The following is a 17,848-nucleotide window of genomic DNA, read 5'->3' as shown; positions in this document are numbered from 1 at the left end:
TATTATTATGATTGCAACTTAATGAAGCAACCCTAACAATTAATATTTGTGTTTAAATTATTATTAGTAATTAAAATTACTTTGTGTTCGATGAAATTAATGAAGCATAGGTGATGACATAGAGTGCTCACCCTAACAATTAATATTTGTGTTTAAATTATTATTAGTAATTAAAACTACTTTGTATTTGATGAAATTATTTGATTAGTGAGAATAAATCTGATTTAGAAAAATGATTTCTAAAATGTAAAATAACAATTATATCATATTTGTTAGGTGCAATAATTGTTTATGTAAGTTATAACAATCCAAATGTGACGTTTGAGTTGTTTTACGATTTTAAAGATTTTATTTAATGTTGCATCGGTACCCCGGTTATAACTTTTGGTAAAGCGGCAAATGCATGATCTTACAATTGGTATATATAAGAGTCAAAGTCATGAGATCGATTATCATAGATTGCAATTAGTGTGATTATTGATATTGTTGGAGTGCAACAATTGTCATTGTTGGATACATCGATCGAACCATGACGATTGAACTAATATACCGTTTAAAATATTTGAGTCGATGTGTAATATCTATTTTATAAAAGAAAAAGTTAAACAAAATTTGCAAGGAATTAAAAGTTAGTAAAAACACAATTGATATTTAACTTAATAATAAGTTTAGGGGTTTTATTTTACCATAATTTTGATAATTTAATTAATTAAGAGTATTTTATTTGACAATTGCTATATGCACTCCATTTAAATACATTGTGATTTTGGTTTTAGTAAAATTTACTATTCTCTTAATTTTATTTTTATTGTTTTTCATTGTGAACGATATTTGGATGAAAAATATCTTTGTTAATGTAAGAGAGCTGTCATTATGTTATAATCATGCAAATTGAAAAATGTTATATAAATAAGTGAATATATTTGATTTATCGTCATGGTGTATTTTTATTTATTGTGTTTTGATATATTTAGATTAATAAATGCTAATAAACAAGATGTTATTCAAACGATTTTAAAAATTATCTAAATCTCGTTATTATATTTTTCATTATTAATCACCTATCCACGTGCATCGCACGTGATCATTCCTAGTATGTGTGTGTGTGTGTGTGTGTGTGTGTGTGTGTGTACACACACCAAATTATTATAAACTTCACTTGGGAAGTGCATATTTATCATTCAATTATTTTTTAGGAAACTGTATTTTACGATTATGATCTTATATGTTGTCAAATTTCAGTTTTAATTCTGCAATAAGAAAATGATAATTAAGATGGGAAATGATAGTAATAACGTTATGGATAATTAATATATTTTTAACTATTGCAACATATATTTTCCGTCATCTATAGTTATACATTGATAAATCGATAGATATATATACATCAAATTAATATAAACTTCACTTGGGAAGTGTAGATTCATTATTCAATTATTTTTGGGAAACTGTATTTTGTGATTATGATATTTTATGCTGTCAAATTTCATTTTAATCCCGCAACTTCAGATTTTTAAGCAATTTTAGTTCTTTTTCAATGGGAGTGTTAATATGACACTACACATGTTAGCACCACATCAACTCTGAATTAGTGTCGTATTATTGTCACAACGGAAAAATTACTAAAATTAAAAAACAAACAAACAAACAAAATAACAAAAAAAAAAAAAACTCAAAGATAACACACTAAAATCGAAATTTGACAATATAGTTGAAAAAATCGCAAAGAAACGAACACAGATGACAAAACAAATTTTCCTTATTTTTTAATTAAGAAAGGATGTATAATCACTGATTCACCGTGTGAGGCATCCAACACCTACAAATTTTACAACTGGGTGTGGCCATCCCAAATAAAATCGTGCAGTAGAGTTGATATCCGACCGCCACATTACCAGAAAACTTAAGCCGACCGAAATTATGTTTCGATATGCAAGTAGTCGATTGAAAAGGCATCGGGAAATGGTTATGTTCAGCACCTAACATTGATATACATGTTTGCATCGTCGAACATTTCCAGAATGTTTGACAAACATCAGTTCCCATTTCCCAAAAACAGTACACTAGTGTTATATCCTCTTTGACATCAGCCCGCACGCGAACGACTTTTTCAGAATTTTGTGTTCCGACATATCCATCCCGAAAATTTCACGCACTTGATTATTCCACTTATTGTCTCCCAATCCAGGGAAAACTAGTCCCTATTGAGTACAAGACGCGTGATTTAGTGATAAAAAGAAAATTTTACACCACCAGACACCATTCTACACCACCAGACACCATTCTATAATAATGCAATAACACAATTGTAGCGCAACAATGCAGTCTGCATCGTGCATGACACACTTGATCTTGTCAATTTTCTTCCCGAAAATCTTATAAATAGTAGCTTCGAACGACATTCTCTCAATATATGTTCTCGCGTAAGTTTGACAGAGTTTCAAAATTTTAACTAAGTTGGCTTTCTTTTCCGGATAGTTGGAATTTTTAATTTGATTGAACTTCTAAATCAAACCTTATCTGACTATTGTATTTTTAGGATACTTTATTTTTTTAATTATTTTTGAAATTTTTTTAGTCACGTAATGTAGTCATATATGTAAGGCAGTGTTTACCAAATATTTAATTTATTATATTGTCTCGTGAGCATTAGAGAATGTCCTTGATCATATATACATACTAGTTACCATGCACACGAATACAGTCTTTTTTATAATTATCGAGGAACTAAAACGAAATTTGACAAATTATCGAGGGACTAAAGTTTTATTTAAATTGTTGAAAATAAAAAAAATAAAAATATAAGTGTTTGTTGTAATTAAAGAAAAAACAAAAAACAAAAGTTTAATATTGGTATCACATAAGCGCAAAATTGAAAAAAAAAAGTTGGTGTCCATTTTTGTCTCTATTAAGCTCAATCTTTGTATATAGTATAAAAATATATAGTATAGATATGTAATAATTTTAACTTTTTACTACTCTATCTATATTTTTTATGTTCACGGTTTGACCTACAAATCGAAATTCAATTTGTATATTTTTGTGTATAACTACGTATGTTGGGATAATGGAAAGTTTCAAGTAGAGATATAATCGAGTCGAGTCGAGTCGAATCGAGTCGAACTCTTGAATATTTGAGCTTGGCTCGTTTATAATCGAGCCGAGCTCGAACTTTATTTAACGAATATATGCATGGCTCACGAGCTTATTCAAATCTTTATCGAGCCTAAACAAGCTTAATAAATATGAATTATACATTTAAATTTTCATTAAATTAATTAAAAATAAATTATATATTTAAAAAAAATATATTATTTTTATTAAAATTTGTAAATTTATTATAATAAATAAATTTAATAGATTTTTTTTATGTATTTCATAAATAATATAAAAAATAAATAAATCAAATATCAAAACTATTATTTTTTCATCTAAATGATTATTCATGAACTTACCAACGAACATGTTCACGAGCTAACGGGCCGAATACTGTAAAGCTTGAGTTTGGTTTGCTTATCTTAACGAGCCTCATTAAACGAGCTCGAACGAGCTTTTATCGAATCGAGCTTCGAATAGCTCACAAACGGTTTGATTCATTTACCTCCCTACTCCAAGTAGTACAAGAAATCAAGATTTGTCTTTTCGGCCTGTGAATTGACGGATTTACCCTTCGGAATATGACCACAGCCAGAGAGAAGGCAGGAGGCAATTTCTTGTGCATTAACACCCAGCAGGTCAATCGCCGCTTCCTCGAAGCAAAACAACTCCTTCTGACCATTTCTTTGCGGGTCACAAGCTGTATATTAGTTGTTCAATAATGTCCCTCGCCTTCTCAGAAGCCTCATCCACCATCATTCTTCCCCTCTCTATATTAAACCATCTCCTTGACACGATACTTGAGCCATCACACAAGAATCCGATTCCTTGAAAATCACGGACTTTGAATCCCACTACCTGAGGATTAAAAAGAAGGCCTTTTAATGGCGTTTGCAGGTGGATCCGGTTTTCAAGATTTCTTGCCCCTGATGGCGGAAAAGCTTGGTGGGGATGGCTTGATTGGGGAACTCTGCAATGGGTTTCAGCTATTGGTGGATTCTGACAAAGGGGTCATCACATTTGAGAGTCTAAAAAAGAACGCTGCTTTATTTGGGCTTCAAGGATTTTCTGATGCTGATCTTTACAACATGATTAAAGAAGGTGACTTTGATGGAGACGGAGCGCTAAATCAGATGGAATTTTGTGTGCTAATGTTCAGATTGAGCCCCGAGTTGATGGAAGAGTCACAGTTTTTGTTGGAAGAGGTTCTTCAGCAGGAGGGTTTCGAATACTTTGACTTCTCTTTGTAACCATTTTAACTTCTTTTTTAAAAAAAATTATAAAAAAACGTAATTCTGATGATTATCGAGTTGTTTGGGCTATTATTGGATTCAATTATACGTAAATTGACTGAAGAATAATGAAATTTAGTTTGTTCCTTTGGATGCAAATAACTTCTCGTGCTTATGTTTTGGCTTATATTTCTTGTATATTATCAACTGATATGCAAATTACTACAAAACGCAGAAATGTTTCGAGAATTATAAGCTAGATTTTGGATGTATTAACTAATTGATTTAATTGTTGGTGATGGAACCTTTGTTATTGTGAGCTATAAGATGCAGCAAGATCGATCGGGCTTTTTTTATCTTGCTAAATTTGGTGTCATGGACTTCACCAGCATGATTCACAGCATCAAGAATTTTTCTTCTTCTTGTGTTTCACATTCTTACCATTTTTGACCAATTCTTGTAGCGATATTTCTGTTGTGACATATGAGCTTATGTCATGTTTGTTAGGTAATTGTCTGAGTATTTCCAAATTCCAGTATGGTGATCGTGTCTGACAAATAGTCAAATTCCATACGGTCAAGACTTTGATCTGCATTAGCAACCCTAAATGGTAGCAGTAATTGCCGATGTCCTTGAATTGCGGATGTGAAAGCCATAGTATCTGTCAGTGGATGTTCTTGATGATGGAATTCTGAACCTTAAATGACACGATGACAAGTTTTGTGATGACATTTCCTCGTGGTAGTAATTCGGGATTGGTCCCTGAATAAGTCTCAACTAGACCTCTCGTGGTGACACTTGACTCAATTTGTTTTTGATAACTTAAAACAGCCAGCTTGCGAAGATTGATTCTGTTTGGTGATGGTTTTATGAAGCCTGGCATTCCAGGCACTGCTCCTTGTGAAAGGGGTTTAAAAGAGATAAAAAGACAGTTTTATACTTTATAACGAGATTCACAAGCCACAAGATTTGAAATTTGGATGGGAATTGAGAACTTTTTTTGTCGCCTATCTTCATTGAAGAGTGAGTCTATCTACTTCTCATCCTTACTTGCAGAATTTAGCAATGGACGGATGCAGATCATGTATGGAAGCTTCTGCTCAGTGTATGTGACAGGTAATAATGGAATGTACTGTCATCTGTGGCTAGTGTGTATGCCTGTGGTTAATCGTTTTGAAACAGAGTTGCAATGCTATAGCCTGGTTACATGTACGCATATGACAGGCCATTGACTGGCCAAGAAAACATGATTTTCTGCATAAATCCGCCTTACAGCTGAGGAGAAGCAAGGCATATTTTGTAAGCAACTTTCAATTAATTGGCAAGCATTGATATGCTAGGGCTATGTAGCTAGAGTGCTAGTCCTTGCTGTTTGCAAGGAGAAGCAGCAGGCAGACAAGGCCGAAGATATAATCCAGATATACCAGTTTCTATGGCTTGCCATGTGAAGTTATTAGCGATTAACTGTTGAAATATGTGTGAATTGATGCATTAAAAACCGATACAATAGAAGCATCGGATTTTTTTTTAGGGGGAGCCTGATCCACTGTTTTTGTTCATAGCAAGAGCATCGATTTTAGGATAGAAATACATGAACAATGAATAATGTATTAGATAAATGAGCTTCTTCAGTTTATTCTGATGATGCCCCGGGATGTCCCGGGTCATGGATAGGCCCTGGGACTTCCCGGGCCATGGAGCATATACATGGTTGGTGCCCGAGCCAGGATGGGATGCTCTCAGGCCGGTAGCATGACAAAATGGATTAATGCCCTGAACCATTGGACCACCCGGGACATGATTTCCCCGAGACGTGGAATACCCGAGCTCTTCTGTAATTACCCGAGAGGCATTCTGCTCGGCCACCTCGATATGAGTGAAGCATTTAATGGCGTCAACTTGATATAGCATGCACAGCCGATCTATCTCTGACAATGACATTATTTGTTGATAAAATCAAGTGGGCTTAGTGTAAGATTTGACATGTCAGAATAATAGGGTATAATCAGCCACCCTACTATCATTAATGCTCAAACACAAAAAACGAGGTCATCATTGCATCTTCTACTATAAATACCAGGTTCTTTATTTGCATTTACTCTCCATTCAGATATTAACTCACATATTTAATATTCTCATTTACTCTCCACACCAATCACACAGCCATCCCTTGGCTACATTGGTTTTATTGCTTGAGTACCCTGCTGACTTAAGCATCGGAGTGGTCACGTCAGACACCCCTCCGGCGCCCATTCACGTGGTTACTTTCCTGTTCGCAGATCTCTCCAATCGGATCGAGGAGTCACGAGATTCAATTCAAGCGTCCAACTCATATTTCTAACATTTTGATAGCAAACTCGGCAGAGTACCCGACCCGACTCGTTAGTTTCGCACGGGTTGCATCATATTCCACCATCATTTCTGGAGTCATTGTGGTGTTATTGTGCGCATTTTTTTCCACCTGTAGTAAATTGTTATTAAAGGAAATTACCCCGGTTTACGTTCCCTGTTAGCCAAGTTTGCAAAAGGTCTTAGATTAATCGTAGCTTGTATAGAATTATCGAGATTCCAGTTGAGAGTCATAGATACGTTGATATGGCTCCTACTAAAAGAGCAAACCTAGACACTTCTCGAGTCCAGGAGGAGAACAATACTCGTCTTTCTGGTGCAGGTGGCTCTCCCCTTAATGGTCCTCAACCCACCATTCATTTAACTCCCGAGGAGTTAAACAAGATTATAACTGATGCTGTTAAGATGGCCACGTCAAAGAAGGCCACCACTCATCATTTCAGTCATCCCGAGCAGCAACATGAGCAGCCGCAAGAGGAAGAGAGAAGGGAAGAGGAGAGGGAATCAAGCGCGGGTTCTAAGTCTCCTATTGTTGCGGAAGAATTGGAAGAGTTGAGGAAGAAAGTAAAAGTATTAGAAGGGCAAGTTGGTTCTAAGGGCAATGCTCCAGTTGTAAAGGGTTGCCCATTTTCTGATATCATTGTCTGGGAAGCATTACCCGGGCATTTCAAGTCAGCCAAAATCAAGGACTATGATGGGAGTTCTGATCCCGAGGAGCACCTCGCTCGTTTCGAAAACATGACCATGTTGCATTGTTATGGAGACCAAATTAAATGTAAAGTGTTCCTCACCACCCTAGTCGACTCCGCACAAAGATGGTTTGAAGGGTTGGCGCCACAAAGCATCAATTATTTTGAAGACTTCCAAAAGGTATTCTTGCATCAATTTAGCAGCAGCAAGAAGTACAAGAAAACTGCTTTCAGTTTATTTGAGGTAAAGCAGAGGCAAGATGAAACCCTAAGGGCGTATCTCAAAAGATTCAACCGAGTGGCCCTGGATGTGCCGGCTTGTGCACCCGAGACGAAAACTACGGCGTTCATGCAAGGGCTGTGGGAAGGGGATTTTTTCCGATCCTTGACTAAGAAACTGCCCGGGAACTTCGAAGATCTCTTATCCCGAGCAGAGAAATACATTAATATGGAAGAAGCGCAAAATCAAAAAAGAGAGGCCTTGAAGAGATCAAGAGGAGACCGGGCCGTCATACCCGAAGAAAGAGCTCCCAAGAAAAATGGCCCGAGACATTTCTCTCATGTACCTTCAAGAATTGCCCGGGACCGAGAGATTCAAGAATGCAGCTCGGATGTAGCCCCGCTTCCCAGTCCTGTGACGAGGGCATCAAGGCCAGAGCAGAGAGGGTACTGCACCCTCCATAAAGAATGTTCTCACAACACTAATGAATGCCGGACCCTGAGGAAGGAATCCAGTAAGCGTCCTGTGCCAGCATCCCATCCCCCTCGAGATAAGTCTAGACAGCCACCTTGGTTGTCTCGACGTCCCGGACCAAATGTTCCTCCAAAGTCAACAAATATCCCGAGCAGAAAGGGAGAAGCAAGTTATCGGGAAGAAAGGGGCAGACCAGTAGAGAGGAAGGACCCTTCCCCAAGCCGAGGAGTAATCAAAATGATTTCGGGGGGGGGGGGGTCCACCGATGGCGATTCCAACCGGGCCCGGAAAGCCAGAAGCAGAAGGGAATGCTTAGAGGTCGATGGGAGGAGGAGAGACGAGCCAGTCATAAGCTTTGGACCAGAGGACCTCAGAGGAGTTAGTCTACCCCACAATGATGCTCTTGTCATTCAGGCCCGGGTGGCTAACTACGATGTGTTGAGGGTATTTGTTGACAATGGCGGCTCTGTCAATGTCATATTTAAGGAAGCCTTGGTCCAAATGGATTTACACGGGTATCAGTTAGAGGCGGTTGAGACTGCCTTGTTTGGTTTTGCTGGACATGCTGTCTACCCTGAGGGGGAAATCACTCTACCCCTGACTCTGGGCACTGGAGGCCTGAGGAAGACTGTGATGACTGTTTTTACAGTGGTGGATGCCCCATCCTCGTACAATATCATATTGGGAAGGCTGGCCATGAATGAGATGAGAGCCGTGGCCTCCACTTATCACCAGAAAATCAAATTCCAGTGCGAGGACAGGTTGGGGAAGTTATGGGAGATCAGCCCTCTTCTCGGAGGTGTTATGGGGAGACAGTCCGGGTAGATCAAAAGAAGGCAAGGAGGGAAAGGAAGGAGAAAGGGTGTCATGAGGGGGCCAAGAAGAGAGAAGTGCACTTTGTCGCTGAGGAAGAACAAGAAATGGTGAAAATTGAGCAAGGAAAGCACGTCCAGGTGGCCCGAGACATCAGCACGTCCACCCGGGTAAATCTCTTACAATGTTTAAAAACTAACATTAGTGTTTTTGCCTGGTCTCAACAGAAGTTGGCCGGGATCTCGCCCCAAGTGGCCGAACATAAATTGAATATCCTCCCGGGATCCCGGCCCGTGAAGCAAAAGAAGAGGCATTTTGGCCCTGAAAAAGATAAAGTAATTGAAGAGCAAGTGGGAGAGTTGCTAAGGGCCGGGCATATCAGGGAAGTCCAATTCCCTACCTGGCTATCAAATGTGGTTCTCGTCCCAAAATCCACTGGGAAATGGAGAATGTGTGTTGATTTCAGGGACTTGAATAAAGCATGCCCAAAAGATTGTTATCCACTCCCCCGGATTGACTAGCTGGTAGATTCCACCTCTGGATGCGAGTTATTAAGTTTTCTGGATGCATATCAGGGGTATCACCAAATTCCCTTAGCTCTGGAAGATCAGGATAAAGCCAGTTTTATTACCTCCGGGAGCATCTTTTGCTATGTCGTTATGCCTTTTGGATTGAAGAATGCGGGGGCTACGTACCAACACTTGATGAATCTTGTCTTCCAAAAGCAAATAGGTCGGAATATTGAGGTGTATGTGGACGACATTCTAATCAAAACCCGGGAAGTCTCCCACTTCATTGATGATTTAGCTGAAACTTTCACCACTTTAAAACAATATGGAATAAAGCTCAACCCGGACAAGTGTGTGTTCGGTGTCAGGAGCGGTAAATTTTTGGGTTTCTTGGTAACTGACAGGGGAATCGAAGTTAACCCTGAGAAAATCAGAGCAATAATGGACATGCCTTCTCCTCAATCTGTCCGAGATGTGCAGAAATTAACCGGGAGGATTGCTGCCCTGTCGCATTTTATTTCCCGATCTGCCCATCGGAGTTATCCATTCTTCCAAGTCCTAAGGAAAGCGCAGAAATTTGGCTGGGACGACAAATGTGAACAAACTTTTCAGGACTTGAAGAAGCACCTGGCCGATTTGCCTATTTTGGCCAAGCCCGAGCCCGGGGAAAAATTATGGGTCTATCTCTCCGCCACTGAATTTGCTGTAAGTTCTATGCTTATCAAGAAAGAAAGAGCCGATCAGAAACCAATATATTATGTCAGTCATGCCCTTCCAGGGGCAGAATTAAAATACAGTGAATTGGAGAAGGTAACATTAGCCCTGGTAATGACCGCTCGAAAGTTGAGGCCATATTTTCTCTCACATCCCATTGTGGTCCTCACCAATTCTCTCCTTGGAAGGATCATGACTCACGCCGAAGTCTCCGGGAGAATGGTCAAATGGACTGTGGAGCTCGGGGAGTATGACATTGAATACAAACCCCGAGCTGCTATAAAAGCCCAGACATTAACGGACTTCTTAACAGAAATGATCCAACCAGTCGAAGAAGAGGTATGGAGAGTGTTTGTTGATGGCGCGTCAAACTTATCAGGGTGTGGAGTGGGGGTGGTCCTAATCGCCCCATCAGAAGAGAAGATCAAGTTGGCTTTGAGGATTGATTCTAGGGTCACAAATAACGAAGCAGAGTACGAAGCTGTTTTGGCAGGGTTACAGGCTGCCCGGGAAATTGGTGCTTCCCGAGTCATTATTTATTCTGACTCCCAGTTGGTTACACAGCAGATTAAAGGGACGTATGAGGCCAAGAACGAAAAGATGCTCAAATATTTAGGGCTCATCACTGCCCGGGCATCGTCTCTAACAGACTGGAGTATCGAACAAATTCCCCGGGAGGAAAATGCAGAGGCCGATACCTTAGCCAAATTGGCTGCTTCCATGACAGATATAAATACCCGGGAGGTTCTCTGCTTTACCGGGCTGGTGCTTTCTATTGATGAAGAAGTACCTCCGGTCCAGAAAAGCTCATGGATGACTCCTATCGTTGAATACATAGTACATGAAAAGCTCCCAGAAGATCGAGCCCAGGCTGCAAAAATCAAAAAACAAGCGCCCAGATTCGTCTTCTTGAATAATGTTTTGTACAGGCGATCCTATCAGGGCCCATTACTCAAATGTTTATCAGAAGACGAGATAGAGTACGTTCTCCGGGAAATTCACGAGGGATGCTGTGGTGAACACCTCGGTGGGACAGCTCTGTCTCGGAAACTATATTGGCCGGGTTCTGGTGGCCTCGGATGAATCAAGATGCTGGCCAACTTGTTCAAAATTGTCAAGGTTGTCAACACCATTCTAATTTTCACCATCGCCCAGCTGCAAGTATGCAACCGATCTCCACATCATGCCCTTTTGACCAATGGGGTTTGGATATTGTGGGTCCTTTCCCCATAGCCCGAGCATAGAAAAAATTTCTTCTTGTGGCTGTGGATTATTTCTCCAAGTGGGTAGAGGCCGAGCCATTAGCCAAGATTACCAAGGATGAAGTCATGAAATTTCTTTGGAAAAACATTGTTTACAGATATGACATCCCGAGAAAATTAATTTCAAATAATGGAAGACAATTCTAGGGAAAGAAGATCACCTCCTGGTGTCAAGAAATGAAGATTATTCAATCCTTTACCTCAGTAGCTTACCCTCAGGCTAATGGCCAGACTGAAGTGACTAACAGGATTATTGTGCAAGCATTGAAAGCCCGACTCCGTGGGAAAGGAAAAGATTGGGTGGAAGAATTACCGAGTGTCTTATGGGCATACCGAACTACGCCTCGATCATCTACTCGGGAAACACCCTACAGCCTTGTCTATGGTTCAGAAGCAGTCCTGCCGGTGGAGATTGGGCAATCTTCTACTCAGATAGAATCTTATCCGAGCAACAATGATCAGTCCCGGGCCATTGAACTTGATTTAGTGGAAGAAAGAAGAGATCGAGCAGCCATTCGAATGGAAGCTTATCGCAGCCGGGTGATGAAGTCCTACAACAAGCATGTTTGGCCACGAAATTTTCAGGTTGGGGACTTGGTTATGAAGAAGATCAAGCCCGTAGGTGATGTGGGAAAATTAGAAGCCCGTTGGGAAGGACCCTTCAAAATAATGCGAAGAGTCAACTCAGGTGCAACTTACTATCTCGAAGATTCTCAGGGACACACTCTCAAGAGGCCATGTAATGCTTTTCATTTAAAGTAATATTATGTTTAAAAGCACGTGTATCTATTGTTCCTTCATCAAATAAAGAAATGGTTCAGGGAAATGTTTACAAAGTCCAGGGACCCGTACCCTGGCCCGGAGGACCCGTACCCCGGTTATATCCCAAGTCCAGGGACCCGTACCCTAGCCCAGGGACTCGCACCCTGGTTATCTACAAAGCCCAAGGAACTGTACCTTGGCCCAGGGATCCGTACCCTGGTCGTCTATCAATCCCAAGAAACCAGTCCAGTAACTGACACCCTGATTGCTTATCAAGATTAATTTCGCATTGGGCCCTCAGGTCTTTGCTTTGAGAAAATAAATTGGTTAATGATTGATAAAATTCAGAGTTAATACGGCATTCAAGTTAATTTACAATTCTGGAAATATTGGGAAGCAATTATCAAATGCGAGAAAAGGAGATTTCATTTGAAGGGAAGATATTTACAAGGTGCCCGGAAACCCGAGAATAATACAAAGAAAAAGAGAGAGAAGCAGATAGAAATCCTAATCAGCTAAGGATTTTGCCCGTCCGGTTCCTTGATTATTTCTTCATCATCTGGGAGGGTTACAGCAGCCTGGAGCTCCTCGGCTCGGACTCGGGAGGACTCTGCTTCTTCCTTTGCCGCCATGTGTCTCTGTTCGAGCCTCGGCAAGTTCCGCCCGGACCAGATTCATTTGCTGCTCCCAAACAGCCCTCTCCTAAGCCAACACATGCTCATGAAGCTCATTCAAACGACCCACCTCCTCTTGGAGTTTAGCATGCATCTCCCGGGCCGAGGTAGCCTGAGCATTGGCCCCCTTTGCTACTTGAGCCACTCGCTCGTAGGAATGTATGCGCATCTGCAAGCCCTGAAAACATAAAAAGGTCAGAGAAGATAATGTAAAAGAGTGCCATTTTATGGACTTACAGAGAAGATCCGGGACACTCCTTCGCAGAGCAGCATATTGGGATGAACTCCCTGGAGGTGTGCCACCTCGTCAGGGCGCAGAAGGCCCCGGATCATTTTGACAAGATCCGAGCTGATATCATCCCCAAAGATGTTGGGGAGGATCCAGGGCCTTCCCCCGGAGGGACCAGCAGAAGAACCAGTCATAGGAGGAGATCGGGCGATCTCCTCGACCTCATCCTCTACCACCACCACCGCTTCCGCGATCGGCTCCTGGGTGGCCTTCCTCTTTTGCTGATTTAGAGGAACCGGGTCCTCCTCGGCAGCCGGGAAGGTGGATTCTTCCTGGGGAGGGGTGGTTTCCTCCTTGGCCTTAGCCTCCGCCTCGACTCGGCGTTCTCCAATTTCTCGGGCCTCAGCCGCCGCCCTGGCTCGGCGTTCTTCCTCCTCTTGTATTTTCCGGGCCCTCTTCTCAGCCCGGATCTTTTTCTGCTCGGCCTTTCTTTTGGCAGCAACCTCCTGAAGACTTGCCCTGATCATATCTTCTTCAGCTGCATCGTAAATCGACATATTAGAATTACAGCATACAAGAGATGAGTAGACCAAGGAAAGTAATTTACCAGCCTGCGACCCGGGTTGATCAAATTCATCAATAATCCGATCTGCAGGGTCCTGGGGCCGGGACCCGATCCCATAATGAACCAGATTGCCCCTCCCTCCCCCCCTCCCTCCCGCGATCAGCACCGAGGACAGGTAAGATTGTTTCCCCAAAGTATCTCAGGCGTGGATGAAGGGGGGAAGAAGTTTGAAGTCCCGGGGAAGTTCAGGCTGTATGGGCATAGAAGACAGGAAGCCCAAAGCACAGGTTGGCGGAGTCGGGAACTGAAGAAAGAAAAATTTTGTTTTCCACCCCTTCAAAGAGGAAGGGATGTCAGTTAAAAATCGGTAACGCATTCGGGCCATGAAAGAAAATACCCCGTCATTAAACCGGCAAGAATAAAAATAGTGAAAGATAGGAGAGTTGATAGGAATAAGTTTCATGCGAAACAGAACAAAAGTGGCAGCCATAATGCGAAAAGCATTAGGATGGAGATGGTTTAGGGGAAGGTTAAAGAATCGGGACACCCCTTCAAAGAAGTGATGTACTGGGAAGCGAAGACCACTCTTAAGTTGTTCTAGAAAGAAAGCGTGGTAGTCGGGAGGAGGGGTGTCTGGGTGATCGTTCGGCCCGGGAATTTTGATTTTGTAGTTGGAAGGGATAGTGCCTAAAGATCTTAGCTCCTCTATACTACCCGAGCGAAGGGTAGAAATCACAGTAGAGAACCACAAGGGCCCTGCTACCTGGTCTTTCCCCTTACGGTCGGGAACGAGAAATAGGAATACCTATGGGGATATGAGCAGATTGCTCGGAAGAAGTTGGGGAATGATCTTCTGACCGACCCCTGGCATTTTGGCCAGAAGTAGAGGAGGTAGAGTTTGACATGGCTAAGGAAGTAAAGAAGGGAGAAGAGACTTACTAGGAAGAGACGAAGATGATGACCGGTAGCCGATGAACGGAAGGTCGCCGGAATAAGATCTACGCAACGGAAAAGCTCGAGAGAGGAATTTGGCAGAGCTTCGCTACAAGTTTGAATTTGCAAATGATTTTTAGAAAATCGATCATCTACTATATACAGGGGAGAAAGGTGATCTACACCGTTGATCTAAAACAAAGAGAACGGACCAGATCAGCCTCGGAAATTGAGCGGCATGATTAGGCGGGATATTTGAAAAGACATGAGCATAAATCGAGGCGTCATGATCATTTATCTGCTCGGAATACGAACAGATACTGACAACTTGTCAGAAGGGGACGCTTCATTCTGACATCGCATTAATTACCCGAGAAAACCAAACGGCGAAATACTACAATCCCGGGCGGTGGGAGAGCCCGGTATTTTATCTACAATCCCGGATGGCGTGAGAGCCCGACATCTTATCTATAAGCCCGGGAGATACGAGGCCCCGACACTTTATTTTAAGCTCAGGAAGCATTAAGTCTTGGCATGTCAATTTTACTTAACGATTATATATTATCCAATTTGCATTGGTTCATTTGCAGAAGATTAAAGAAACAAAATACGATAATTGAAATTTTATTAGGAAAATATTCGATGCCATGTTATGACATCCATTATCGAAGATACAGAGTCTTGCCACCTAGTTATCCAATCGGTCAATTCATGAATCCGAAGATTGGTAAAGGACTCGGCAGTCAAGATCTTGTCCAGCTGATGTCATTCCTTCCACAGCATCGCATGCAGCAGAACTTGATCAGTAGCAAGATCTGCAACTCGATCTACTTCAAACTCTCGCTTATATTTCCTCTCCCTTGCTCTTTGGGCACGATTAAGAACCAAACCATTTTGGTGCGCGTTGTTGAGATCTTGAATCTTGTACCAGGTAGACATGACCTTCACCCAGATGTACTCTTCAATAGTCCTCTTCAGATCCTCCAGATGAGGACGCATTTCGTTTGTTACTAGAACATGCGTGCTACTGCAAGCACTGGAATCACTTGAACTCGACATACTGAATTGATGATCACATTTCGTCTTTAACATCTTATTTATAGGCAAGTGGCATTTAATATTGAGGAAGGCGGAAGGTCTCGAACCAATCAGAATGCTTCTCATTTACTCAGGGGGGGAGCTAAGCACAGCCGTTGATCTATGAACACGTGAACGTTCAGGATTAATTTTGGAAGTTGAGCCGAACAGATGAAAGGACGCACACGAATATCAATGTGCCAGACTTATCGAGTTCTCGGAATACGAAACGACTTTCGGTAATATAAATGCTAAAAGCATGCGCCATAATGACACCCCGTGGACTACCCGAGAACCTTAACCGACGAAAAATCTAAGCCCGGGTGATACGAAGCCCCGGCATCTTATTCTGTGCCCGAGAGATAAAAAGCCCCGGCATCTTATTCTGTGCCCGGGAGATATAAAGCCCCGGCATCTTATTCTGAGCCCGGGAGATATAAGGTCCCGGCGCCATATTCTTAGCCCGAGTTGTGAGAGAGCCCAGCATTCTATTTTAAGCCCGGGAATATGAGGCCTCGGCACCTTATTCTAAGACCGGGATATGTGAGGTCCCGGCATTTCGGTTTATCGATTATTCGTTATTTATCTTCGACTGAGCAAAGTAAAGAACATAGAGAAACTAAATAAGCATTTTATTTATTTAAGAGCATTTCTGCGGATTACATCGAAATACTCTTCCTCTACAAAGAACATCCACATGGGCATCCACTTTTTTACTTCTCCAGTGGACGTCTTGAGGAAGTTAGCGGAGTCGGTGATGTTCGTCAGAATCTTCCTCTCCTTGTAAAGCATCAGCTGGTAGACGTAGTCATCTCCAAAGAGATCCACTGTCTCGACAACGTGCAGGCGTTCCCGATATTTCTCCAACTTCGCCACCAGTCGCGGAGTGGTAGCTTCTCCGCACTCATAGAGAAACTGCAGTCCTTGCATCTCCTCCCAGAATCGAAGTGCTTTGTGGAAGACTTCATCCTCCAGCTCCATCTTTCGTCTTTCCAGAGCTGTTTTCATGAATTCTTCCGCCATATCAGGAGTCTTCGAGCTACTTGAACCTGCCATTAGATTTCTCGGATGATAATTTGCTAATACGGTTAAAAAATAGGTGGGTTGCTATATATAGGAGGAAGGGGTTGATCACGACTGTTGATCTTTGAATGCATGAACGGTCAAGATGAGTATTGGAAGTTGTACCAAGTAGCTGAAAAGACGTGCACAGATATCGGAGTATCATAATGATCATCCTCAGAAATATAAAACGTTTTGGATAAGGTTGAAGTTTAGGGCTCACGTCAGCAATATCCACGTGTCAATACACTACAACCAGCCCAAAAAATACCAAGGAGGCGATTTTCCTGACCGGGCACACGAGACCAATCGGGACAGCGAGTGGACTTTAGCCCGACTAATTAAGGAGGGAGTGATGATGCCCCGGGATGTCCCGGGTCATGGATAGGCCCTGGGACTTCCCGGGCCATGGAGCATATCCATGGTTGGTGCCCGGGCCAGGATGGGATGCTCTCAGGCCGGTAGCATGACAAAATGGATTAATGCCCTGAGCCATTGGACCACCCGGGACATGATTTCCCCGAGACGTGGAATACCCGAGCTCTTCTGTAATTACCCGAGAGGCATTCTGCTCGGCCACCTCGATATGAGTGAAGCATTTAATGGCGCCAACTTGATAGAGCATGCACAGCCGACCTATCTCTGACAATGACATTAATTGTTGATAAAATCAAGTGGGCTTAGTGTAAGATTTGACATGTCAGAATAATAGGGTATAATCAGCCACCATACTATCATTAATGCTCAAACACAAAAAACGAGGTCATCATTGCATCCTCTACTATAAATATCAGGTTCTTTATTTGGATTTACTCTTCATTCAGATATTAACTCACATATTTAATACTCTCATTTACTCTCCACACCAATCACACAGCCATCCCTTGGCTACATTGATTTTATTGCTTGAGTACCCTGCTGACTTAAGCATCGGAGTGGTCACGCCAGGACAGCTCTCCGGCGCCCATTCACGTGGTTACTTTCCTGTTCGCAGATCTCTCCAATCGGATCGAGGAGTCACGAGATTCAATTCAAGCGTCCAACTCATATTTCTAACATTTTGATAGCAAACTCGGCAGAGTACCCGACCCGACTCGTTAGTTTCGCACGGGTTGCATCATATTCCACCATCATTTCTGGAGTCATTGTGGTGTTATTGTGCGCATTTTTTTCCACCTGTAGTAAATT

The 17,848-nt window shown here is 41.9% G+C and overlaps 2 protein-coding genes across 2 annotated transcripts; both read left to right on the top strand.

Moving 5' to 3' along the window:
- The first annotated feature begins 3,759 nt into the window (after nt 1-3,759).
- On the top strand, nt 3,760-4,490 carry LOC142518367 (calcium-binding protein KRP1-like). The gene has a single exon (XM_075621126.1). It carries the CDS (start codon nt 3,981-3,983, stop codon nt 4,344-4,346), a length of 366 nt encoding a protein of 121 aa, XP_075477241.1. The 5' UTR covers nt 3,760-3,980; the 3' UTR covers nt 4,347-4,490.
- Nucleotides 4,491-6,923: 2,433 nt separating this feature from the next.
- Nucleotides 6,924-8,885, top strand: LOC142518474 (uncharacterized). The gene has a single exon (XM_075621258.1). It carries the CDS (start codon nt 6,924-6,926, stop codon nt 8,883-8,885), a length of 1,962 nt encoding a protein of 653 aa, XP_075477373.1.
- The last annotated feature ends 8,963 nt before the right edge of the window (nt 8,886-17,848 follow it).

The sequence above is a fragment of the Primulina tabacum genome, chromosome 11 (genome assembly GCF_025594145.1).
Source record: "Primulina tabacum isolate GXHZ01 chromosome 11, ASM2559414v2, whole genome shotgun sequence".
Taxonomy (NCBI): domain Eukaryota; kingdom Viridiplantae; phylum Streptophyta; class Magnoliopsida; order Lamiales; family Gesneriaceae; genus Primulina; species Primulina tabacum.
The sequence above is the reverse complement of the archived record's forward strand: the minus strand, read 5'-3'. Positions and strand labels throughout refer to the sequence as shown.